Here is a 26,326-nt window from a genome sequence, read left to right as displayed (position 1 = left end):
TCTAATATGTAATCAGAATGCATTACATGGGGCACACTTAAGATGAACCACCTTGACCTTGCCGATTGCTGTATATAGTATTTATTCCCTAGTTATTTTCTGTTTGTTTGGGTTTTGGTTTTGATTTTGATTTTTTTCCAGACAAGAAAGTGGAGCAGACAGTTTATATTCTTGGATTCTTTCATTTTCTGACTCAGTCTCCTGTCTCCCATTTTTAGGTCAGTGCTCGGTTCTCAAAACGGATCCAGGCAAAAATCAAGGACCTTCTGCAACAAATGGAGGAAGGGCTGAAGACAGCAGATCCACATGACTGCTCTGCCTATACTGGCTGGACTGGTGAGAAAGCTTGAGTTTGAATGAAGTGTGTTTGTTAAATGATGTAATTGGGTTTATTCACAGGAGGAGGTTCTCATATTCTCACAGGGGTGGCAGAAAGAGTCTGATAGAGGCATTTGTGTGAGCTGGTTTCTTTTAACTCAGTTCTAGGTCGCTACTGTCTGGAATGACTTTAGCAGATCAAGTTACAGAGAAATAATTGGCTTTTGTGTATGGAGATCTTTGTCTTGCTAAAGGAGTGGATTTTCTGAGGCTGCTCTTTCTTTCAGCTTGCCTCTCATTTCTTTAAAGTTTTCTTAAAACAAGTTATTTTCACCTTTTTCTTTTCAACTTTGCAGTTGCTAATGGTAACAACATGTTCTAATCATGGGGGGGAGGTGTTCTGTTCCCTTAAAATCTGAAATATGGATAGTTTGGCTCTGCTTGTTCTGTCTGTACAAAAATGGTAAAATGAACGTGTGAGGAGGGGGAGTGTGGAGGCGGGCTTGCAAGCTTGTGAAGTTCATGAAGATAAACAGGCGTGTGCAAGTGCTGGTTATTGCTAGGCACCATCGTTCATTTAGCATTGAATCAGTGGTGCTGTCCAAATGTGAATGAGCCCTTCGCATCCTTCAGGCAGAGCCTGCAGTTGACAAGCCTGATGCAGCCACTGCTCTTCAAGCTGCCAACACGCTTTTCCATCTAGGCCTCTTAAGTGCCACTTTGCTATTACAATGGCACGTTCTATTCCTGCTCTGTCTAGCTCACTCTTGAGGCATACTTATGCTTTTAGCACAGCATGTTTGAAATGTGCCCTGAGGAGGTCTATTCTTTTATCTTAGTGTTGTGAGGGGGAGCAGCTTGGGAAAACTGCTGGCTTTGACCATGCCGAGGCTTAATTCTGGCAACGAAAGGGTACCATCTCTTTGCTTTCTTCTTGATGTTTTGGTACAGGTGGTGCTGTGGGTGGATGGGTGGGGAAGTTTTGGACAACTCACACTTAAAAGGTAGATGTGTTTCAAGATCTGAAAGCGCATGGCTGCTGAGTGAGAGCGGATGATCCCCAGTGGTGGGCTTTATCGCACTGATGTTACAGAACGGCTCCCGGGGAGCTGTGTTCTGACACTGACTGACAACTGAAGTTATGGCTGATGAACCAGAATATGCTGAAAATGAGTCATAAGCTAAAAGTAACACAGCCATCGTTAGCTGAAACAAGAATATAGATGAACAAGTAATGCAGTCTAATGACAGTGGGGTTTTTCCACTCTGTAGAAGGATCACCAATTGCATCTGTTGCAAGCTGTAAACTTCTTTCAAGGCTCCTGTGGAAATAACTGTGAATAAAAATATCTAAGTGATCTGGCTTTTAACATACTCAGTGCAAATACTTCCTCCCAACTTGCTCTTTGCAGCATTTTGCTGGTGTACAAATCAGAAGGTAAAAGCAATGCTGAAAACAATTGCCTTGCTCTTTATGTACCAGGTCTAGAGAGTCTTATTGGCAGTGCAGTCCTGAGCATTGGCTTGTACTTTGTGAAACATCTTTAAAATCTTGGAGCATGTACTGTTGGCATGAAACAATCCTAAGATGCAGGTTAGAGCCCATCTTATACAAGTACTCTTTGTATGTGCCAGACATCTTGGAGGAGCCATTGTGAGGGTGTTGCACAAGGAAGAATTGGACGAACTGGCCCTTGTGGCTATGTTTCTGGTCATCCTTTGGTCAAGCCCAGATAGCTACACATTAGTTGCAACATAAAAAAGGGTTACAGAAATCCCAGTAAATAGCCCACAAACTCCCATACCAGTCTACTGGGCTCTGCAGCTCTCCTCTTGGACCCATCCAGAAAGGCCTGTTTAAATCCAGTCCAAAGAACATCTGAGGATGTATCAGCACTATTCTTCTGTGCTGTTCTTCTTGTGCTCCTCAGATGGCCTCTGTGGAGCTAAGTGGGCCTTATATCTACACAGCTTTAACTGTGGCTCAGGAGAGTGCTCTCCCTTTTCATAAACGAGTTTGAGGTGCAGTATGATCTGGAGGTAGAGGTTTTCCCTCTGCACACATGTGCTTGCAATTGGCCAATGTGCATCCACTTAAATGAAGAAATAGACTTTCTTCAGTCTGTATTGTTGCTATTTTTAAGGTTTGGTTTTGTTTTGATTCAAAACTGTGTAAGGAGTTTAATGGAGTGAAGCTTAGTATTAACTTTCTGGCATTCTCTGAGGGCTTGTTTGCTTTCCGGCTTTCACAGATCAGATTAGCTCATAATCGTGTTGTGAAATACGTTTATAAAGGACTTGGCAAGTTGAATCCAAAAGCTCATCAAAAGATCTTTTTACAAATCAAATGGAAGATAAGTCACTTCTTGCATGTAACAGACGAGTATTGTACAGTCTCTGTACTTGGTTGTACACATGCTTGTTAGCCTGCATTTTTGACTCTTCAGTGATCTCTTCACCAAGCATTGGTGCCTGTGTCATGGATTTTCTTCATTCTCTGCAAATTGTGAGTCTACTGTTGGGTTTCAGTCTGTTAATTCTTTAATATTTTAGATTTTTAAATTGTTGTCACTACCTGAATTGAAGTGTCATAAAACAGATGACCTGATGCCTTCCCATTGCACAAGCAAGGACCCTTGACTGACATGTTTTAGTTGCCCAAGTACCTGTTTGCACTCAAGTTACTGTTTCAGAGGCACTAAAGAGGGGAATATGATATACCTAAAAGGAGAAGTAAATGAAACTTTACTCTTTCACGTGGTTGTTCCAGGTATTGCCCTCTTATACCTTCAACTGTTCCGCGTGACAAAAAACCAGAGCCATTTGCAGCGATCTCTTGATTACGTGAAGAGAATCCTTCGCAATCTGAACGGCAGAAGAGTTACTTTCCTCTGTGGTGATGCTGGGCCATTGGCAGTGGGTGCAGTGGTTTATCACAAGCTGAAAATCGACGGTGAGTCTAAGGAATGTGTTGCCAGGTAAGTGGTTGATGTTGGAAAAAGCCATGCCCTTCACTTGCAGAGAGTGTTGGTTCAGTAGCATCAAGTGGGCAGTTTGGGAGGAGAGGATTAAAAATGGAGATGTCTTCTCCCCTGATACATTTTCAGCAGAAGAATACAGAACAGGCTTTATCTTTATTAAAGCTGGCTTACACTTGATTCATATTTCGTGGGTTATCTTGAGTCCTCTTATCGCTGTAAGGACAGGATGTCCTGGGCATATCTGTAGTGCCTGCACATTTTGATTTTGTCACATTGAAGTGACATTTAACAAAAGCTTCACGCTTGTCATCGACAATATGTCGTGCTTGTGCAGTATGTGATGCTTTCTGTGAAGAGTGGGTCTTAATTGTAGATTCATTACCAAAACACTTAGCTGCAGGGATCTGGAAGCATCCAGACAGGAACACAGTACAGCGGATTGATATGTAACAAAGATTTAATAACACCAAGAGGAGGTATTTGCTGAACTGTCAAAGACGAGGGCTTTAGTTAGGTCTGAGTATATGAAGGGTAGCCTGAAGAAATCCCAGCCCCTTTTCAAAGTAATCTAAATATAACAAACACCTTTAGAAATCCCATTTAGATGTAGAGCTTCCTTGGAGAACTGACTGTCCTTTTGCTGGCTTGGAGCTGATTGCTGTCGTGGTGAGGGGCTGTGGAAGCACTGGAGCCCTATGGTGGTTGCATTCAGCACCAGCAATCCACTTGCTAGCTGTCCAGCAGCATACCTTAGCTTGCCAGAATGTGGGGACTAGCCTTATGTTCTTATCTCCATTCTGGTTTATGTTTGGAAATATAATTGGTCTCTTTCTAATCTAGAATCCTAGAGTGATTAATCTCTGCTGCTGTTCCTGGATGAGTATCTCTCTTTTGAAATGGGTGGAAGGTTTAGGTGGGTTTTTTTTGCTTTTAGAACTGGCAGTAAACTTGGGCATGTCATTTTGGATGCAGCTGGGAAAGCAGTGTTGCTGTGAGGCATGAAGCATGAATATAGCAAAATGAGATTAGCAATAAATCTTTTAGTCTTGCCTCTCCTTGGAAAGTCATTTCTAGGAGGATTGAAAAGGAGATTAGTTGGATTATTTGTTCTTTTCTTCCTTTTTTTGTTTACAAATATATTCATGACGCCAGCTGGGTGGTACATTATAAATGTCAAAATGTAATCTATGCACTTCTAACATTTTATCTTGTAGCTGTCCAGGTGTATGATTTGAATAATAAAACTTACAATAGACAGTTTAAAAGAAAAAAATCTTAATTTTGTGAGTGGCTTTGGCCTGGTATTAAGCAGTGACAGCATAAACAAGCCATTGGGGTCAGTATTTTTGCTCTGGCGTGGTGCTAATGCTAACATTTCTGATGAATAATAGTGGCTGGGGCAATCTGGGAATTGAATTTGGTCTTAATCAAGATGGTCTTGCCCCCTCCCCCAGTTTAAAATGTGATCATTTCCATGGTTTCATCTCATTGCCAGTTTAATCACAAAAGATAGGAAGAGGCAGAGAGGGGTTAGGCAGAAGAACAGATCTCTGCTCCACCTCAATGCTAATGCAGACTGGTGGAGTAATAGCAGGGAGTCTCTTTGGAGAAAATGAGAGTTGCAGTGGCCAGTCCAAGATTTGGTTTTTTCCATTGCTAAACACATGTGGACAGTAGCAGTGCCCTTTTCAAAACTGAGCTGCTTAAATGCTTGAGACAACATGTTGTCTGTGAAGGGGGCATGCTGAAGGCTGGTATTGGGGGGTTTTGTTCCCTCATACACGTCTACAGTTAAGGGTCCTCCCTGGGGTGAAATTCCCAGAGCCTCCAGGAGGTTTCCCTGTTTGTTGGAGTAGCCTTTGGCCTCCTCCAGCTCCAGCCCTGCATGCCTATATGTGCTTCTGTCTGCACAAAAACCTGGTAATTGCACTAATGCTCACCTGGCCCTGGCTCAGGGTTGCCTGTCTGTCAGGGATGGCTCCTGTGAGTAAACCTGGCAGCCAGCAAAACTGGGGATGACTGAAGGGAAGTGGTGGGGCTTCACGCTCGTTCTGCTTCTCGTTTGGTTGATGGCTTGTAAAACTCATGGTCCAGTACGGTCTCTAGAGAAGAGGCTCTTTCTCCCCACCTTTCTTGTCTGATGCAGGTTGTTGCAGCTACACAGAACAGTCATAAGCACAGATGCTGAACTTCCAGATGAGCTGCTCTATGGCAGAGCAGGTTACCTGTATGCCTTGCTGTACCTGAATACTGAAATCGGTCCGGACACTGTCCCACAGTCTGTTATCAAAGAGGTAAGATACTCTTCTCTCTCCAGTGCCACAGCATCTGTAATCACTGTTTTGCATAATTCAAGGGGTTAAGAGGGGGATGCTGGAGAGGAGAGGAACCTAGAACTGGGAACTCAGTCTCCTCCATCCCTCCAGTCTTTTCCCCCTTTCCCTGCTGCCCACCTGGGGCTGAGGCAGGTCATTACAGGTGAGTCCATGGCAAGCCATGGAAATGGATCTGATCTGTAGCTAGTTTTGGAGCATTCGAGGATGGAAAATTGTTACAAAACACCTTCAGTCAGAAGTGTGGAAGCGTTTCAGTGAAAAGGAGGAGAATTCAGTGTGGGGAAGATGCGCTACTGTTCTGCTGATACCAGAGGAAGCAGGCCTGGGAAAAAAGTGATTAGAAATACTAATATATTAAATTTCTACACTTAGAAAGGTGTTTTTATCATTTAGGAAAAATTCCATTTCTACCTCAACGCCCGAGTCAGGTGAATTGAATATTACTGTTCTGTCACTGTTTATTGTGGGTTATTTTTTACGGTGGTTTTAGTCATGACAAAGTAAAACCTTCTGAACTAAAGCAAGTGAGACAGACAGAGGGGGTGTGTTCTCTTTCTTAGGTAATAGATGCTGTTATTGAATCGGGGAAAAACTTCTCGAAGGAGGAGCGGAAGACAGACCGTTGTCCTCTGTTGTACCAGTGGCACAGGAAGCAATATGTTGGGGCAGCCCATGGAGTGGCTGGGATCTATTACATGCTCATGCAGGTAAGAGCATGTTCTGTAGGCTGGGGTGAAACAACAGTGATTTCTGGTTTTGCATCAGAGGAGCTTATCTTCAGCTTTCATGCATGTGCAGTGTTGTGCTGGGTCAGGGTCTCACAATTTGGAGTTACTCTCTGTAGGACAGAACTATGCAGACATGCTAGCTCAGGTCCTGGTAGCAGAAGAAAACTGTGACTCGGGTATCCTCACATAAGAGTGAATTAACCCTTGAGTTGTGGTCCAGAGCACTGGCATTCCAGGAGCTGAAGTTTCCTACAGAGATAGTGAGGTGCCTTCCCTTATCCTCATACTTACTTCTGGTGCCTGAGGTTAGACCAGCTAAATATTCACTTACTCACCATCCATCACTCTTCAATTTTTTGCTGTTTTTAAATGAGTGCACTGCTGGTGCCTCCTGTCCTGTGCTCCATGTCCTTTCTCTCTCCTCTGGTGACTTGGTTTTATTTTCACTGTCCTGAAGCTTTTTGAAGACTACCCTTAGTCACATGTTAGTCTTCAGTATACTTTTATTCTATAGGTGTTCTTTTCCGTATCCCCTATCTCTCCCCCAAAAATCTGATGTTCCTTAGTGCATCTATGACCCCTGCTCTCCTCTTTCTATTGTCCTGAGCGAGACAGGACATATGCAGAAGAGAGGAACACTCTCTTCTGTATACCTCAGCATGTTCCTGTCTTCTGTATACCTCCTCTTTCCCACCCTTAAATACATTTTCTCCTGCCCTGAGATTCTCCCATAGGATTGTGATGTTTTTCAAAACAGACCTGTATATCTTACTTCTGTTGAGCAGTCAGCAAAAAGAACCTTAAGATTTCATTACGGAAGGTGACCACAGACCTGCAAAATTTGTGTTGTTCCTGTTTCTGTTTTTCAAAGGTGCTGCCAGTCTGTGCTTTTCTGTAAATGTTGATTTTCTTAGCAGCTCCTGCAGAATGACTTCCTTTCAGGACAGTGGAAGGACTGTACATCCTTGCAGCCTTCAGCTGCGTACAGATGTTCACTGCAGAAGTGACTGAGCTGGTATTTGGTGTTGCTGCTGTTCCTCGGTTGCAGTAGATGCTGTGATTTCTCCCCGTCTGTTTCACAGTAGCTCACACCAATTCCACCAGTAGCTCAGGCTGAAGAGGCTGACTTTGCTATGGAAGTGGCTACTCCTCTGCGCCTAGGGGGGTGTCTTAACCTTACCACAGCAGTGACCAACTCACTGGGGTCTTGGGCTGCTGTGATTTACTGGGCCTTTCACTTCCTGCTTTCTTCAGCAAGGATGTTTACTTCCTTCTGGCTCCTGCATCTTCATAGAATCATGGACTAGTTAGTATTGGAAAGGACCTTAAGATCATTTAGTTCCAACCCCCCTGCCATGGGCAGGGATGTCTCACACTAGACCATGTTGCTCAAGGCTCTGTCCAACCTGGCCTTGAACACTACCAGGGATGGAGCATTTGCCACTTCTCTAGGCAACCTGTGCCAGCGCCTCAGCACCCTCATGGTAGAGTTTCTTCCTTATACTTTACATCTTCCTGCTTCCATTTTTTTCCCTAGTTCTGCTGGATTTTCTGAAAAACATCTGGTCCTTTAAGGAAGCCTCTCACCCTTCATTTACTATTCAAGGCTGATGATAGCAGAAATAATCACACAGTGCTTTCTGGTTTAAGCAGAAGCTCATCTGCCTACATGTTAAAATTATAACTTTACATATAATTGCTGCTTTTAAGAATTACCACAAAGCCATTGTTTATGCAGCATTAGGTTACTGTCTTTTCACTGTACATTAAATATTGTGAGTCATGCAGAGTTGAGTCATCCACCACGGAAGCAGATGCCATATTGGAGTCCATCCTTTCCCCATCCCTCCCACGCCAAATGAGAAGGATTCTTATGTATTTTCAACAATGAATTCAAGAGATGGTTTGTTGAGTCCTTGTTTCATAACAAAAGAAGAGCATCCAGCATTGCACCTGAGATCATTTCTGTACAACACCTTTATGAGGAAACGTGTTGCTGGATTTATTTCCGGAAAACTACTGGAGGAATAAGACCTCAGTAGTGTTAAGTAACTTGTCCAGGAGGTAGAGGGGGGACTGTGAAGTGCTAGGTAGGGAATCTAATCCTAGCCCCTTTCACTAACTCTGAGGCAAAAATGACTGTTTGCACATCATTCTCTTGGCCAAAGAGTCAGGACACAGACCTGTAGGTTACTTTTGTAGGTTGGAAGTAGGTGCTGGGAACCTCAGCAGCTTGGGCAAAGAACTCACTTGTACTCAGATCTCCTCAGAAGCCCAAGGTGAGGAGGTGTGTAAAGAGCTCTGCTTTTCTTGGGTTTTCCTCCCAAGGACAGATGCGCTGGGCTGGGCTTGCCTTGCACAGCTCAAGACTGAAGGCATTTGTTGCTGGTACCATCCCTTTTACCTTCTGCTGCAGGGGTGCAGTGTGAAATCAGAGCCCCAAAACAAAGCTTCCCCCAGAGCCTCCCAACCCCACAGGTCAGTGAGTGAGGGCTGATCAGCTCTGGGGTGTTCTTCATGACAGACTGATGTGTACTCTGGTGTATTTCTGGTTAACAGCTTGAAGGTTTCTGTTCCAGTCACGAAAGTGCAGAGGTTGACTTTGAGGAACCTGGTAGGTAGAAGTCTGGCAGAACTTTCCTGAAATGAAGGCTTTTGGTTTTTTCCAGGTTACTGAAAATACAACTAAAGTCTTCTTTCATTTGGCTGTAGACTGTCAACAGTTGCAGACCCAACAGATACCTGGTTTCTAAACATTTATTTATAAGGAGCATGCAGGTTGATGGATGTATTCTCCTTTTGGGAAGGTTGTAAGCTAAATAGAGGAAATGAGAAAGAAAATTCAGAATAGCAATCTAAGGATGAGTTAGCAGTACAAAGACGTTTAGCTACCAGTAGCTCTTGCTTCTGAGATTGGAAATGCATATTTAGAGCCCATAACTTCAGGGAGTTCTGTTTATGATGGAAAATTTAACTTTCATAAGCCTTTGCCAGGTATGCCACTGCTTACACTCCTCTTCATTTACTGGGAAATAGGGCAGGTTTGTCTGTGTCAATTCTTTTTAAAACAAAATGTGTAACCCGTTGTGTTTTAAGTGTGTATTATGAGCAACATAGCTATAAACCATCTTTCTCCTGTAAGTGTTCTCTCTATTTAAAGGTATAAAGAGGGAGTCTTGAAATCCACATTCTGTTCTCAGTTCTTCCATAGTCTTTCTGTGTCACCTCCAGTAAGACAGGTAGCAACTTGGTGCCCCAGTTCCTTTGTCTCTCCAGTAGCTGTAAAAATGCTCTCCACAACTTAAGCAGACCTTAATTAAATCTGTATGAAGTGATTCAAAGTATTTGGATCAAGGGCACATATGTAGGATACTTGGAAGTAGATTATAAAACTAAGTGTCGACACACAGTTTGTTACGACTTCTGTTAATGGTTTTGGTGGGTTTTGTGGGTTTTTTGTATGTTTTAGCCAATTGCAAATGTGGACCAAGAGACGCTGACAGAGCTGGTGAAGCCAAGCATTGACTATGTGCGCCATAAGAAGTTCAGATCTGGGAATTACCCATCATCACTGAGCAATGAGACTGACAGACTGGTTCACTGGTGCCATGGTGCCCCCGGAGTCATCCACATGCTCATGCAAGCTTACAAGGTGAATCATTCTGTGTTCATATAGACCTCTGTTTTCAGAGGGACCTGTATGTAGGCCTGTTAGATTGTAAAGCTTGCACTTTACATCTTTCTGTATCTACTTTCAAACCAGAACCCAGGCTAGGCACCTAAAAATCTCAAAATACTTACATAGGTGTGTTTGTGAAGAGGAAATAAGTGGGTAAAAGTGCTTGTCAGGGTGCTGGTGGTTACTAGACTTTAGGTTCTCTTGGAAAAGGCTATGTATTTAAACAATTTTGAGTCCTGGGCGAGGATATTGACCTAAATTCTTTGAATCTTCATCCCAGGAGTGTTAAGAATGATGTTGGTTTTCAGAAGCGTAGGTTCATGTGCCAAAGAATGTCTTCCATAAATTACTCCATTAATGAGATAGAGCTCTTGGGAACTTACCATCAGAGCAAAGATCCCAGGCCCCTTCTAGGGCATAAATATAACCTCTGAGCTGCCACAAGCCTACTGTTTGCTTTTCTCCATCCTTAACTAGGTTTGCTATCTCTCTTGTGTTGTGCACTTCTGATTTGCATGGCATTTGAGAGAATGCCATTTAATTAAATTCATGCAAATTGATTCTTGCTTTTGACAGCCCTCCTTGGCAGATTCCCTGCTCGGCCTCTGGGTGGGCTGATGAAAAGCAGGCTTGGTATATGAAATAACTGCTCTTGCTGATACCTGAAATGTGAACTGTAAATCTCTTATAGCATCTTACAGCATCTCTTACTGCTGCATGGAGCAGCAGTCACAGTTGCTTTTTCTTTGGGCTGTGGTAGGAGGTTGATTTAACACTGCAGACTACTTGTTAAATTGATTTTCTCTTTTAATTCTTGTTCCCCCTTCTTTGTCACAGAACGGTTTGGGTTGGAAAGGACCTTGAGATGATCTAGTTCCAACCCCCCTGGCCAGGGGTAGAGACACCTCACCCTAGACCATGTCGGCCAAATGTGTTGCTTTCCCCAGCACAAAATATTTCATGGGAGATAAGAGGGATAGGGCCAATAACAGTCTCCTTTCTGGCCTCTTTTTATGTTTAAGGTGATGGGGATATGATGCTTTTCCTTTTATATCATGCTTTTTGAAGAAGCAATAAGAAAATTAGAGCACATTTTGCTGGCTGTGCTTTCCTTTCACACCAAGCACAGGGACTTGTGATAACAGGCAGCAGTGTTTGTCCTGGAAATCAAACGCTGTTGCCAGGCCTTAATTTGAACTGCTACAGCTAACAGCTAGCAGGCAAAACCCTGTTCAGAGAGAGAGACTTTATCAAGCTTGTGGATTTAAGTATCTTGCATGTTAATTGCTTCTTAAATAACCTGGCAGGGAAGCTGTTTCTACAGGACTAAGTAGCGCATCAGTTACTTGGTTTTGGTGTGTTCTTGATCTGTAGAGTGACTTAGGCAAAGGGAAGCAAAAAAGTAGCCTTACAAAGATGGGAATCTGGTGGTGTTCAGTTTAATGACTTGCTTTTGTTTTCTGCTGTCTTTATGGGCTCTCTATGTCCAAAATGCACTTCAGATGCAATAAACTTTGTAAAGTTGGACCTTTGCCCAAGTGGCTAGTGCTTCTGAGTATTTCTAATACAAATACTAATACTAATCAAGGTACTGGAGTGTTCCTACTTGTAGCTGTGACAGAGAAAAGAGCCCTCTGCTATGGAAAGAGATATATATCTTGTGCATTTTTGATGTGGAATTGAAGGCAGATATAATCAAGTCTGAGTGACCAGGAAGAATTACTCAGGCAGACCAGGACCTAGCCCTTTGGGATGAGATTTGAAGGCCAGTATTCTGTGTTACATTTCTTGGAGGCAAGAATTAGATTTCTGTATTTCAAATCAAATGATATTGTGGCTTGGGAACGGAGGGAAGAAACAAGAAAGGACCACATACCCTTCAAATGGCAAATATTATAGGTTGTAGAACCAAGGGCCTTGAACTTGGGGTCCTAATTTCAGAAACAAAAAGTTGAGAAGTTCTATCTGTTTCCATGCAGGGAAAGGCAAAACTCTACAACAGTAAAACATTGCTCAGGTCTAGTTTTCTTCTGTTTTCAGTAGTATTTCAATTTCTGTGTGTTTATTCTCTGTTTTTATTCCAGACTTTTAAAGAGGATAAATACTTGAAAGATGCTATGGATTGTAGCGATGTCATCTGGCAGAGAGGTTTATTGAGAAAAGGATATGGGATCTGCCATGGTACAGCTGGCAATGGCTACTCCTTCTTGTCTCTCTATAACCTAACTCAGGACAAAAAGTACCTCTACCGAGCTTGCAAGGTGAGCTCTGCACCATCCCAACAGAAGTACTGTTCCCTTTCACATCATAACACCTGTGCAAGAATAAGCTGTGATTGGAGCAGACTGTTGCGTGCTAGAGCTGGAACTGGCTGTGCTGCTGGTGGGACAACAGGGTCCCATCACTTGCTCCCAGTTTGTGTGTGTGAAACACAAGAATGTTCTGTAAAGAGGGATGAACTAAACACGTGCTCAGACACTGAGGCTGAAAATCAGCCTGCCTGAATAATAACAGACTGATGTTCTGTGCTGCTAATTATTCCATTGAGACATCCACTGTCATCCTCAGCTCCTCAAGCGATACTGTTTGTACTCTTTTGTAATTATTTGTTTCCAGACTAGTGTCTGTGTGGGGCTTTCAGAGCTCTGAGTTGCAGTGATTAAATTGCTCGCTTGGATTTTTTTCATTAGTGCAAATTGCAGAGAATGACACTCAGGATTTTTCCACTAGAGTTGTCCATGTTTCTGCTGTCAGCTCTGACTGCTAGCTGTTACCAAATAAGAACGCCTTCTCTGCCTCTGTTTCCTCATCTCATAAGACTTTGGTTGGGTTGGGTTTTGGTTTGGTTTGTCGGGGGTTTTTTTCAGCTTGATTCACTGATGTTAGGTTTTGCATTGCAAACACAGCTGTTCAGCTGTGGACTTTGTAAAAAGTATTGCAGTGGGAAATTAGATGAGTTGCTCCTTAGGTGCTTTTAGATGAGCACTGGCTGTGTGTAAAGCTATTGTATTTATAGAATCATAGAATGGTTTGGGTTAGAAGGGACCTTAGAGCTCATCCAGTTCCAACCCCCTGCCAGAGGCAGGGACACCTTCCACTAGAGCAGGTTGCTTCAAGCCCCATCCAGTATTCTAAGTTACCTGCCATCCATATCCATCCATTATCTACCATCAATATTATCTGCACTGTCAGCCGGTTCTCTGTCAGCAGAGCTTTAAAAAGTTGCTGCTTGTTTCACATTTACCCAGGCATCACACCATGAGGACACCTGTAGGCATACCTGCATCCTAGAGCACTCCCATGGCATTCGTGTGTCTGTCTTACATGTGGACTCACTCGCTGCTGTTGTGTGAGCCACAGCACGAAGCAGGCGTTGCTGTTGGCATAGCTGTTGGGCTCTGCCTCTCATCTTTCATCTTTTGTGGCTCTGTGCAGCATTTCTGGGCCAAGAGAGCCCTGACATTCTTCCATACCAACCTAGAGAAAAGCAACCACATCTGTTTTAAAGCCAAAAAAGGAGGAGAGTCAGTTACATACCTGAAATGCCTTTGAGAGGGAAGACGTGGCACAGTGGCCAGAGGCTGTTTGCTGGAAGTGGCCAGTATAGTCAGGTCTGGCAGCATATTTGCAGCCATTCTGCAGTTCAGCATCTCCGGCTTCAGTCAGGCCCTTCGGGCTCTTGCAGGGGAAATCTGGAAGCAGGGAGAGGAATTTGCTTGTCTGGCATTCTTGAAGTCTTTTCTTTCTGAGCCAGAGCATGCAGGGAAGCAAGCGTGCAGTTACGTTGGTACCTGAAGGGATGTAACTGGGAGAACTAGATGGCTCCCCTCCCAGGGGTGTTTGCTCACACCAAAAACATGAGGCCCAGGGGAAGGAGTCTCTCCAGGAATACCTGGTTACCTCTCAGGAGCCATGGAACACTCACAAGTGAGCCAGAAGAGCTCGAAAGGCCATGTCTCACAGAGACCCTCATGCTGCTTGCTTTTGGCTTTGCAGCTTTTCTCCAGCATTATCAGAGAGGCTCCCAGGAGGCTGAGCCTGCCTGGGAGAGGAGAGAGGGGCTGTGGTATCCTTGGCTGTGTGCAACAGAGAGCATCCGAGCTCTGTGCTGCTCAGCATTGTGATTAAACCACTGCTGATGGCAAGCGTGCCTGCTCTGTGTGACAAGTAATGGCAGATGTCATCCTGCTAGAAGAGATTTCTTTCTTTTTCCCCTTGGTTTAACCAAGATTAGTGTGGCTTACTGGTTCTGTGAGTTGTGCTGGAGCTGTGACCTTGTAAATGGTGGTTGTGCTTCAGTAGTCTGGGGTGCATTTGTTAAATCTCTGTTGCAGTTCCCAGGCTGGCAGTAATAAGAAAGGCTAATATGCAATAAGATGTGCATGTTGCAAGAACTGATTGTAGTCTGGAAACTTGCCATAAACGTGTTCAGTCCTCATAGATAAGATTACATGGAGGATTAAACCTTGGTTTGAAGATTTATACTTGGGGGGAGGGGGGGGCAGAAATGTTTCATTAGTTCTTAATAACAGTGTGGATCACAGTGTTTGTGTTTGTGGGGGTTTTGCTGGGTTTTCCTCACGACATTCACACACATGCACACATCCCTACTAAGGGAAGAAAAAATCCACCTCCCAGTAAACATTTAAACAGAACAAAGTGAGGGGAAGAAGGGAGGAGATGACACTCTTCATCCTCCTGTTGAACAGAGTGATGGCTGTGGCATGATGCTCACACCCCATATACTCTAACTGTATAGCTTGGGCACCCTTTAGTTAGTAGGATGTTAAGTTAGTAAGTTAACCCTCTGATTAGTTTGCTAGCAGGTTGCCCAAATTGCAGGGGGAGCTAGGAGAGACGTGTCTGTGCTTTGCTCTCCAGGAATCTTCACACTGTATTTTGAATAAGCAGTGGTTTGCTTCCCAGCACAGAAATGCCAGGGGGACTTGTAGCCCCTGGTATGCTCTGGGGAGCCATAAAGGAGGAATAGATGGTTGCTATTAAGTTGATCCAGATGCGATTCGTAAGTCATGTGTATCTGATGGTAGCTACTGCAGCAGTGTTGATCAGACACACTGTGAGCTCTTTTTAATGGTATTTCATCTTCTGCAGCAAAATATTGATGACCATAATTGTCTAACTGTATATATAACGATTTTTCATAAGGCTTGGGGAGAGCAAATAAATAATGCTAAGTAACAGCAGCTGGAGATTTAATACTCTAAATTGATGCAGAGGAGTGAACGAAAACCAAAATGCAACAAACAACCTTAAGTAAGTGCTGAGCACATGGATAAATTAAGCACCAAGACTAAGAAACTGGTATTATAGTATCAGAACAATTTTGCCCTTGAAACTGAATGTATCTGTTCTCACAGCATGTTTCATTGCTGTGTAGCAGGGTTGATGTATAGGAAACAGAAGTGAAATACAGCCCACCTAATGACTTTGTTATGGAACTGAAACTTCTGCTGTGGAAGTACATCTCCTAAAACCTAATTGCAGCCTTGTAACAGTTGAAGTGGGACAAAGTGATCTGGGACAGTGATATCTGTGTTGTCTCTGCTTACACTCTCTTACATTTAGTACCTGTTAAAGAGATGCAGATACTCAAGCTTTCACTTGACATTCTTAAATCAAAATAATGACTTAAAAAAAACCCAAACCCACTTTTGAGGTATTTATTTTTTGTGTTCTCCAGTTTGCTGAATGGTGTTTGGAGTATGGTGCACATGGATGTCGTATTCCTGACCGACCTTACTCTCTCTTTGAAGGTAAAGTGATGTTTTAAACGGCATGCATTATATGGGACACAGGACAACCTCACAGTTTTGGGTTCCTCTACTATTAAAAATAGTCTCACCCTGTACCAGTACTTCCATGTAAAAGAATTCTATTCCTTAGTTCATCTTTATGTTTGAGAAACATAAGGAATCATAGGCGTAAGGAGGATTTAAAGTAGTGCTGCTGCTTCGAGAAGAGTGAGCCTAGTGTGCCACCTACCAGAAATACCTGAAATTACAGCAGACCAAATAAATAGGATTATTTTAGGAAGAAGATAGTCCAGGGTGTGAATACAAGTAGTTATATACACCCCTTCTAAATGCTGCGTTATTATCTTAATATTTAAGGGGAGAAATATAAGTGTTCTTATTCCTGAGAGCTCCCTTGCATGCATAAGGGGAAAAAGCAAGCATATAATCTGTTGCATAACAGCTTTGAAATCTCTTGAGATGGTGAAGTAGTGCAGCAATAGGATGATTTGTGCTTTAACGTTGACGTACAGTTTTTTATTTAGTTTCTTAATTTGGGGGTCTTTTTGTATGAAGTTGTCCAATTCTGCATGTCCGTGCACATGTGCATCTTACAGAATTGTCTTGATTGTTTCATTTGCATCTGATGCTGTATTTCAGGAAAGTTCCTTTGTTTGTATGTGCTTAGCTGTTGATAGATTAGGATTTTAATGTTATAAAACTGACTATGTATTTCTATGCTCTCCTGCTTTAGGGTGCCTCTGTTTTTTGTTACCCCAAGAATCTTATTAGGTCATGCTGGTGTTTGTTAGTGCTTCAGGCTCTGTATAACTTCTTCATGAATAGCAAACAAATGAATCTGTACATCACAAGTATAATGAAGTTTTGCCTTTGTTTTTTAACCAGTGAAATGATGAGCAAGACCTGCTTGAATTCTGAGGGACAGCCCAAAATTGGGATTTACTTTCTTAATTGAAGTAGCATTGAGGTTGTGCAGCAGAAGAGATCCTGGTTCTTACCTTTCACCTTCTCAAGTGAAACTTAGTTTCCTGGGCAAAGTACAAATGAACTTGCCTTTCTATAGGCCCTAAGTTCACCTGTTCAGAAAAGGATCTGGTGAGGAGGTGTTCAAATGGGTGCTGTTGCCTTTGCTGTCACCTCTGCTATTTTAATGCCAAAGGTGCACAAAAATCCCTTTCTCCTTATGTTTTAGGCATGGCTGGAGCTATTCACTTCCTCTCAGATATTTCAGTACCGGAGACTTCCCGGTTTCCAGCATTTGAACTCGGACCTCAAAGGAGGGAAAACAAAGTGGAACAGGACTGCTAAAACAGCGTTTTGAAGGGAAACCGATGCCAAAAGAGATGAGACTGTTTAGTGCCTCTGAACCAGCTCGACCCTGAACTGATGGATGGATAAACCCCTTTTCTCACCCCACCCTTGCCCCAGAGGACCATGAAGTCATTAGAGCATGAACGGGAGAAGCCACATTTCGGTTCTGTTAAAGTGACAGCTTCAGACGTAGGACAAGAGAAGTCAAGTTTTGAACTTTCTCTCTACTGTTGTATTTGTCTTCTTCAGGTCTCTGACATGCTCTGCATGTTTTTTGGTGTTGTGTGTTGACTCGAGTCTTTTATTGTTAGCAAAAAGCTGGTCTCTGTGTGAATCTCTGTCCTGTACCTTCGTGCATGACTCACAACAGCAGTGTTGCCTTCTGCAGCATGGTTATCCAGAGAGCTCCACCTTATGCCAGAGTTCGCTGCAGGACGGTGCCCAGCTTCACTGCTGAGCTGGCAACTTCTAAAGAGATGAAAAACATGTTCATGTTCATATTTTTCTGCATTTTTCTCCATAGTTCCTACAAGGTAAGGTGATGGAGATCAGCCTTTTTTGGTGAAGAGGTATGTTTTCAGATGGGTTGAAAGGGACATGAATTGTCTTTTGCTGCTGTTGTGGGATGGTTTTGTTGAAAGCCTTAAAGAGAGGCTTCCTTTGGTACTTGCACCTGGTTAGTGTGTTAGGCACTTAGAACACCTCCCCACCTCTGCAAGCCCCAGCCCATGGTATGAGCTTAAACTGCAGGTGGTCACCTATGGGAACCTCCCACTGCCACCAGCAGCACAGCAGGGACAGCATTAACTGTGCTTTTCCTCTCTCGTACATGGCTTTGTAATAAACCTGTCCTGCAGCATCTAGAATGAGTATGGGAGGGTGCCAAGGCAGTTTCTCATACTGGTAACTCAGGATGGCTGTGGCTTCTGAACCAAGGCAGTGATTTGTTCTGGGCCCTTCCCTTCCTCTCCCAGCGCCCCTGCATTTAAGCCCATGTAGTATGACAGGAGCGATAAATAACAGCTGCTTGTGGAGGCCACAGAAGATTAATGAGCACTATGAAACCATTGCTAGAGGCTGTAACTGATGTTTATTTCATCTTAAAATCCAAATAGAAAAAGCCCTTTGCCCATACTTTTAACTGTGCTGCTAGTGCTTTGATTCACATTGTAGTGTGGTGGGGTTGTGAAATACTAGACCTGCCTCCCAGTGCTCCTGAGGCTCTTGGTTTGGGAGAAGTGGGACATACTCTGAGTACACTTACAGCAGGCTTATATGTACCAGATAGTAGATATACTTACTTACTGCTTGAGAAAGGTAAGTAAGTAAGTGTGGTGCGCTCTCACTCGCTCAAGCTCCGTTGTCATCCTTTCCCCAGTTCTCCCTGTGCTCTGTCATTCCAGGTGCTTATTTTAATGGATATCTTCTGTCGGGTGCAAGTGTGACAGATGACAGTTTGGCCTTTCAGGCACCCATCAGGCTATATGTGACCTATGGGCCATCTGCTGAGCTCCAGTGTTTGCAGACAGGCTTTGTTGCCTAAGTGACTTCCTTGAACCTTATAGAGTCTGTTCCCAAATCCATTGGGATGTTAGTCATCTCCACGTTCAGTTCTGCCAGAGCAGGGTCAGCTTAATGCAGCTTAATGTCACAGTGTGACTCCTCTGCTGGTTTGTCAGGTAGGACTAAAACACCGGAGCAGCTTGGGCAAAGAGCAAAAACTGAGGTGTGAGACACCAAACCCAGCTGCATCTATACAGTCTGGGGCGAGGGATGCTCCATGGCAAGGAGCTGTGGTGAGGCAGACCTGAGCAGAGCTGCACTAAGCAGTGAGAGACCGGGAGAGCAATGCTCAGAGCCCATCTCAAATGAGATGTTCCTCCATGGCAAAGGTCTGACCCTGTGTTCCTTTTCTCCACCTGTGCATCACTGATCCTGCCCATAGGTAAAGCCAGGGAAGAACCTTGCCCAGGGTGGTGTCTCTCAGAAGTTCTAACAAAGGAGGCAGATGGCAGCTCTCATCCTGTTTCACATCGCCCCACCCCTTATTTTCTTTCCCCTCCACACCTGGGGTGAGTTGACAGGGGCTCGGGGCAAATCCCAAGCATGTGTTGTACTGACAGCTTCACTAGGAGGGCAACAGGCAGCTGTTCAGCCAGCGGCTGAATACAGAGAGAGAGAGAGAGAGAGAGAGAGATACACATACACACACGTTGGCTGCTGAGCTTGGAATGGCACCTATGGGAGGTGATTTTGGCTGGCTGGAGCCCAGGGGGAATTAAAACTTGCTGGTTTAAAAAATCCATAGGTATCCGTACACTTGGAGACCTGCTCAGTATTAAACTGTTGTAAGATGCTTGAGCGTACCTGTCAAACTAAGGCACAAGCCAGCTATCAGCTCTTTGTGTATCACTGTCAGTCTTCTGCTGTGCTGGGGCATGGCCCTGACTTCCTCCATAGAATCCTCTTGGAATTGAGCAATACTGGAAACGTATTGAGTTGGGAAGCATCTGACAATGAGTCTGCCTCACAATGTGACTTTCCCCGTGGCTACTCCTTCCTGTTCCTCACAGCGCTGCAGGATCTGGGTACTAGTTAAGAAAGAATATTGTGTGAGGGTGAAAAAATGCATTTCACCAAGGCATTGTTTTCAGAAATCACATCAAACTAAAAACGTGGAAAATGTCTTAATATTCCCTGGTTTGCTTTGTCCGTGTGTAATAGTCTTATCTGTTGCAAAAAGCAGTAGTGTTAAAAATGGAGACGCTCTTTGGGCAGAAAAAGAGGAAAAAAATGCTGATGTTTTGTTCTTTGGCTTTATTAGTAAAGATCAAGCTGTGTGGTGGTGACTGTGATTCTTTTTGTTATTTTCCTTTTTGTTTTCTCCTGTTGTACTCCTTCCTTCCCCCAGCATTGTATCTGACTGCCGAATACCTCCCGATCTCATAGTCCTGCAGGATGTAACACATGCCAGAAGAGGGGGCAAATGGCTTTTGTTTAACCTTCACCTTTTACTAGTGTTGCAGGCCTCTTCACTGCTCCTTCTCCCCAGTGATTTTTAGTGTAGATTTTGCCTAGTGCAAAGCATTGCTTTCCTTTTTGGTCACATAGGTCATAGAATCCCAGACTGGTTTGGGTTGGAAGGGTCCTTAAAGCTCATCCAGCTCCAACCCCCTACCATGGGCAGGGACACCTTCCACTAGAGCAGGTTGCTCCAAGCCCCTGTGTCCAGCCTGGCCTTGAACACTGCCAGGGATGGGGCAGCCACAGCTTCTCTGGGCACCCTGTGCCAGCGTCTCAGCACCCTCACCCGGAAGAACTGCCTAAGAGCTCACCGCAGTCTCCCCTCTGTCAGGTTAAAGCCATTCCTCTTGGCCTGTCCCTCCAGGCCCTTGCAAAAAGCCCCTCTCCCTGTTTCTCATCAGCCCCTTTAGGCACTGGAGCTGCTCTGAGGTCTCCCCTTAAGGAGCCTTCTCTTCTCCAGGCTGAATCAGCCTAGCTCCCTCAGCCTGGCTCCAGAGCAGAGCTGCTCCAGCCCTTACAGCATCTCCATGGCCTCCTCAGGATGAAATCAGTATGAAACACGTCTGTCCAGCTGACTAACACCCCTTTTCCAGCTTTGAGAACACTTGATGTGTTTCTCCAGCTAGGCTTTAACAGAAGTAAACCTCAGGTATGCTGCAAGCAAGGGGCAGTGTTCCTGTTTCACAAAGCTGTGTGTGCCACTCAGAGCTCTCTGCTACTGCTGCTTTTTGGAATTAATGGCGTGATTTCTGGCCTGTAGGTAAGATAACCTGTACAAACTGAGCTGTAGCTAGATAAATGCATTGGGGCTTTTCTGCCACAGTACTTCTTTGTAATCCTATCAAAATAGGGTAGGATAAGAGGTGGGAGGAAGCCTGTATGCTATGTGTCAGGTAATACCTGAGCCCTGTCCCATCAGGGTGCTTTGATGCAGCAGGCTTTTTCCTGGTGGAATTGTTCACTCGGCTCCCGCTTGGTTTCATGCTGATGTGGAAGTGCAGGAACCCACTCTCTGCACAGCACTGCAGCTGTGATTTGTACACGGGGAGCACTCCTGACCTGGCTTTAGCCACCGCTTCTCCTTGACATCTGCAAGTGGGCTGCTGTAAATCCTGCAGCAGCTATGAGACAAGCTGGGGTTAGCCAGCAGAAGAAAGACACAGACATATACACACAGCTATCCTTGTGACTTCTCTCTATATCATCTAAAGCCAAAATAAAACATACATGCAACTAAGGAGCTACCTTCATCTGCAGGGGCTGGAGCTTCACTTGTCACTGTTCCCTCTGCTTTCTCTGCTGTCCCCTTCACCCTGCAGCACACAGCAGCTTGGGACAGTGCCTGCCAGTTGTCTCTCTCCTCTTTAACAGCATTATTATCTAGCAGTTGCTTTGTAGGAGCTGCCTTATGCTGGATCTTCCCCTGCATGGGCTTTCTGTAGTGGTTTCCCTGTCAAAGAGTACTGTAAAATCCCAGAAGGCAGCTCAAACCCCAGGCAACAGGGCACTGAGCAGGGGGATGACTCCCGTATGGGGCCTGGAAATGCATCCTGGCCCATTTCTTTCACTTACTGAATTAGCAGCAATACATTAGATGATAGATCAGAAAAAGGAAAATGAAAGAAGGAAAAAACAATAAGGCTCCACTATCTGACAAGATGTTTTAACTTCCTGGCTGACCTATGTGCCAAAAAAAGTGGCTTCTTGGGTACATGCATATAAAACTAACCCATTGGAGGGGTTGGAATTTGTTTGCTGTAGGTAGGGAAGAAAGAGCAATACCTCCTTTGCTTCCTCACATAGTCTGAAGAGCTTGTTGGAAAATGCAGTCCCAGCATTGGAAGCTGTCACAGGGCTGTAAGGAAAATAGAAAACCCATCCACACAGCAAAAAAAGCTTTCACTACATTATCTTTTCCCAATGTGATGAGACATGGGTGCAGCTGCCTGGCAGCACCAAACAGAAATGGGAGGGTTGGCACACTCCTTGTCAAGCCTATTGACAGCACAGCTGATGACCGAGAGGCCCTGCAGATGATGTCTGCCCCTCTCCTGTGAGCCATGGGGCACTCAGTCACACCAGGGAGCAGCAAGAGAGACCCAAGGGGAGGGGAGAATCGAGAACAAACATCTCTGAATCAGGTTTGTGCCATCTCAGCCCAGCAGCGCTGGCTTGACGGGCTCTCACCCACCTTGGCAGCGGCGCTTCAGCTGCCCTGGGCCTCACAGCGAGTGCTGGGGCTGCGTATTTGCTGTAAGGCTGAAGCAGCAGCAGCAGCAAAACCTTATGAACCCTCAAACTGCAACAAACTCAATTCACCCATCAATACAGAGCCATCCTCCAATAAGGCAGCAAGCAGGGTGGACAGAAGACGCTTTATGGGAAGAAAACTTACCTTCCTGGGGGGGAAAAAAGCATCTCCTGAGCCTGGGAAGTGCTCTGGCTACAGCCAGCCCTTCAATGTGAGCCTAATGTCACCAGTGGCTGAAGGGTGAGCTCTAGCCTGACTGCTCAAAGAGGCTTTACAGCCTTGCTGTAGGACATTAAAGCAAGCCCCATTGCTGCTTTTCTTCCAAGCGGGGATCATCTTGAGTGAGATGTCACTGTCCTGCTGCAGGGCTGAAAGGAGATGTGTGGAATGTACAAGGAGGGGTGAGGGAGAACCAAAAGCTGAAGGCAAGTTAATTCCCAGTGTCTCCTGGGATAGGCAGCATCTGAAATGACAATGACCATGAAGTCACTGCACCCCCGCTTACTCCTGACAGTAGCTAACTAGAGGAAGGTGATTTATTTATTCATCCTCTCCTCCCCACTTAAACCAAAGCAACCACCCCAGGCCAGTCAGAGGGTCTCACAATACCACCTTCATTAGCCCTTCAGAGCCAAATTTGATTGCAGTACACCCGGAGGCTCAAGGGGCACACAAGGATCATCAGGTCCTTACAAGTCTGTAAAGACCTCTGCTCATTCCCTCCCTGCATAATCCCCAAGGAGGAAAGAGAGCAGAGCACAACTAGTCTTCTATAACCTTTGCTCTTCTTCATGGAGCCAGGACTGACAATGAAACCTCCAGCTGAAAACCAACTGCCCAGACACAGGCAGGGCAGGTTCCCTCCTCATTCCAAGTCTGGGCTTGTTGCACAAGCCTTGGACATATGAAGGAGGCCATACCAGAGCTAAGGGTAAGTGTATCAAGAGTCCCTGGCAGTGCTTTTGCTCTCAAAGCAGCGTATTTGAAGACTGCACTGTGGCAGAAAGGGACTGACCCCCGTCTCCTTCTCATTTCTGCCAGGGTCACAGCAGCAGAGACCTCAAAGGTTCCCTTACCCATGTAGCATGTTCCTCCCGGTCACTGCCTCCTCACAGCTACAGCAAACACATTTTGAGAACACACAACTGAAGAAAGGGCCTTAAGGGGGTAATATTTATGCTCCTGGCTCCCCCCACCACCCCAGGCTCAGTGGCTCAGCTCACGCATTCTGCACAAGCCCTGTTCAAGGCATTTACACTCCATCCTTTATCACCCCCAATCTTCAAGAACCACGACACGGATCCCCACAACACATTAAATCAACTTCCCAATGTAGATGGTGAGATCCCAAAGGCAAACATCACCCTGCCTCATCAGTGAGGGACCCAAGTACCTGCTGCGCTAGAGAGAGGATGCAGGAGCAGCACCCAGAGAATCTGACACAGGAATCCCAACAGATAAAGCACCATCACACCACACAAAGCCCACGCCAGTGAAGCTGCAGCAGCTGGCAGCTCCTAAGGCATTACTACTGCCAAGTGAAATCCTCTTGGAAGATGAGGTTTTCCTCCACCTGTGTGACTCCTGCTGGTAAGGAGGAACCCTGCCCTTTCCAGAGGTGTAGCCTGTGTTTCACATCTGGCTTACTTAAGTGCTGTCGAGTACCAATCTCTTGGTGGTGTTAGCCCTGCCTTCGCTCCTCCTCTGCACACAAGAGGTCACACTCTGAACACTACTCAGTGACATAAAGAACTTTAAACATACAGCACAGGAAATAGCAATGAAGAGGGTTAAAGGTACAGCAACATCCAATCTTACTTTACTAAAACACATTTCAAAGGAAAACCTGCACAACTTTTATGAGCAATAGAAGCCTGCAAGACAGTAGAATCATAGAATCAACCAGGTTGGATAAAACCTTTAAGATCACCATCAATTCCAACTGTTCCCCAGCACTGCCAAGGCCACCACTAACCCATGTCACTGAGGGCCTTATCTGCACAGTGTGTGAACATTTACAGTGACAATGACTCCAGCACTGCCCTGGGCAGCCTGTTCCAATGCCTGAGCATCCTTCGGGGAAGGAATTGTTCCTAATCTCCAGCTAAACCACGCCTGGTGCAGCTTGAGGCTGTTTCCTCTTGTCCTAGAAAAGACCTTCACTTCTGCTCCATCCATCCTCCAACCCACCAGCCTAACCTTGCGAAACGTGCAATGTACACTCCTGATGAACTTCATGTTGTTGTTATCACCCTACTGAAAGTTACAGGGCTTCTCCCTTCTTTCTCTCCACTTCCTGTTTTTTAAACTAAGGGGAAGGGGGGGGGAATAAAGGAAAACCTAAAAACTTCCAAAAGCCAGGCAATGAGAGGAAAGGCACGTAAACAGTTTGCAAGTAATTCATATGGATGACCACGCAGGTACTGCGTTTTCAGGAGAAGACCAAGCAAGTTTGCTAGCAGAGGAGTACATGGGTTGTAAGAGGTAGTGTTATCCATCAACACTACAAATAAATGAGTGAGACTTCACCAGAAGTTGGATTTCAATGTACAGCATAAGAACTCACTATAAAAGGGTTCTATTCAACGCGTTCAGGAAAATGCCTGCTGTCACAGATACATCTTGAAATATAAAAGGATTTTACAACATCTATCTACTAACAGGAGGTCTGTGGTCATTTCTCTTGACAGAAAGAGAAACATCGGATTTTTTAAAACATTATGTTGTCTATACACAACCACATTCAGTGACATTCAGCTTTGAACTTCAAGTGCACACCAATTTAGAAACTATACACAGTTGTGTGCAGATGGATCCAGTCATCACATGTAAAATGTACTTCTTTGTCATCTTAAGTGTTCGCTGGGTCTACACTGCACACACACAAGTACTTTGCTTTGTCCCTCATTATGATGCACAGTAAGGGAAAGACTTCATTACAATTCCACCCAAGTCAGGTCTCCTCAAAAGCTAGCTCTGCTCCAGATGACTAACTCCACCAGCAGCTTTTAGTATCAGTGGCCCTCAGTGGTTTTGCATAACAAAAGGCATGCTCTTTTCTGCCAGCTCTGCAAAGCCAGCTTAGGAACAAGTTCTCATAAACCACTGGCATGCATTAACAGCACAATAAAGCTCCATCTTCTTGTGCAACACAGATCTTCAGATTACTGCAAACCACCTTGGTGACCTCTGCGCCCTGGCTGGAGTGACATAGGAGCAGTTGGTATATTGGCAGTGAGTGAGCAATCAAAGGACTGTACCAGACTCCTAACCTTTAGCTATGCTGTTTCTGCAGGTCCTTCAGAACTAGAAGGTGATGGCATCTTCTTTTTGTCACTCATTAGTAATATGGCTCTGCGTAAGCATGAGAAGGTTCCAATAGTATGTATGTAGTCATGTCTCAGCAGCTTCACATTTTTGCTAGACATAGATGGGTGTGAGAGCCCTCACAGGTAAAGGGGCTTTATGGTTATCTGAAGGTGTTGACTTGTGGTCACTGAAACAGTCAGCCACAAGCATGAGATGGTGAACTGGGAATCCTGGGGCCCTTCACAACAAAACGCATGACAAGCTAAGTCATAGAAAGACAAACATCTGTGCATTAGGTCAAGGAACTGCTCTTAAGGACCAGTCCCCAAAAGCTATTTGTTTGCCTGGCCTAGAGAAGAGAGCAACTTTACAGATGTGTCACCTGGAGATGACAGCTCTCCTCTGTAGCAGCAGTAAGACCATAATGAAAGACCATACTATGTCTCAGGGACGAAACTCCCCATTAACGTCAAAGGGAGCAAACCTGGAAGTGTGCTCCCATTCCGACTTCCCAATTTAGGGAAGAAAACTTTGCTACGTATTTCAGTGTTTCTAACTGTTCCATTGAGAGGCACAAGCACAAGTATCACTGAGGTTATAACACCTCTCTCTCCC

The 26,326-nt window shown here is 44.7% G+C and overlaps 1 protein-coding gene across 1 annotated transcript; it reads left to right on the top strand.

Annotated features, from left to right (window-relative positions):
* The first annotated feature begins 224 nt into the window (after positions 1-224).
* LANCL2 (LanC lantibiotic synthetase component C-like 2 (bacterial)) lies at positions 225-17,439 on the top strand. The gene is made up of 8 exons (XM_010018902.1): positions 225-336; positions 3,089-3,296; positions 5,446-5,593; positions 6,196-6,342; positions 9,833-10,015; positions 12,127-12,303; positions 15,744-15,816; positions 17,009-17,439. Exons 1-8 carry the CDS (start codon positions 276-278, stop codon positions 17,122-17,124), a joined length of 1,113 nt encoding a protein of 370 aa, XP_010017204.1. The 5' UTR covers positions 225-275; the 3' UTR covers positions 17,125-17,439.
* The last annotated feature ends 8,887 nt before the right edge of the window (positions 17,440-26,326 follow it).

This window comes from Nestor notabilis, unplaced genomic scaffold (assembly GCF_000696875.1).
Source record: "Nestor notabilis isolate BGI_N333 unplaced genomic scaffold, ASM69687v1 scaffold3837, whole genome shotgun sequence".
Lineage (NCBI taxonomy): Eukaryota > Metazoa > Chordata > Aves > Psittaciformes > Psittacidae > Nestor > Nestor notabilis.
The sequence above is the reverse complement of the archived record's forward strand: the minus strand, read 5'-3'. Positions and strand labels throughout refer to the sequence as shown.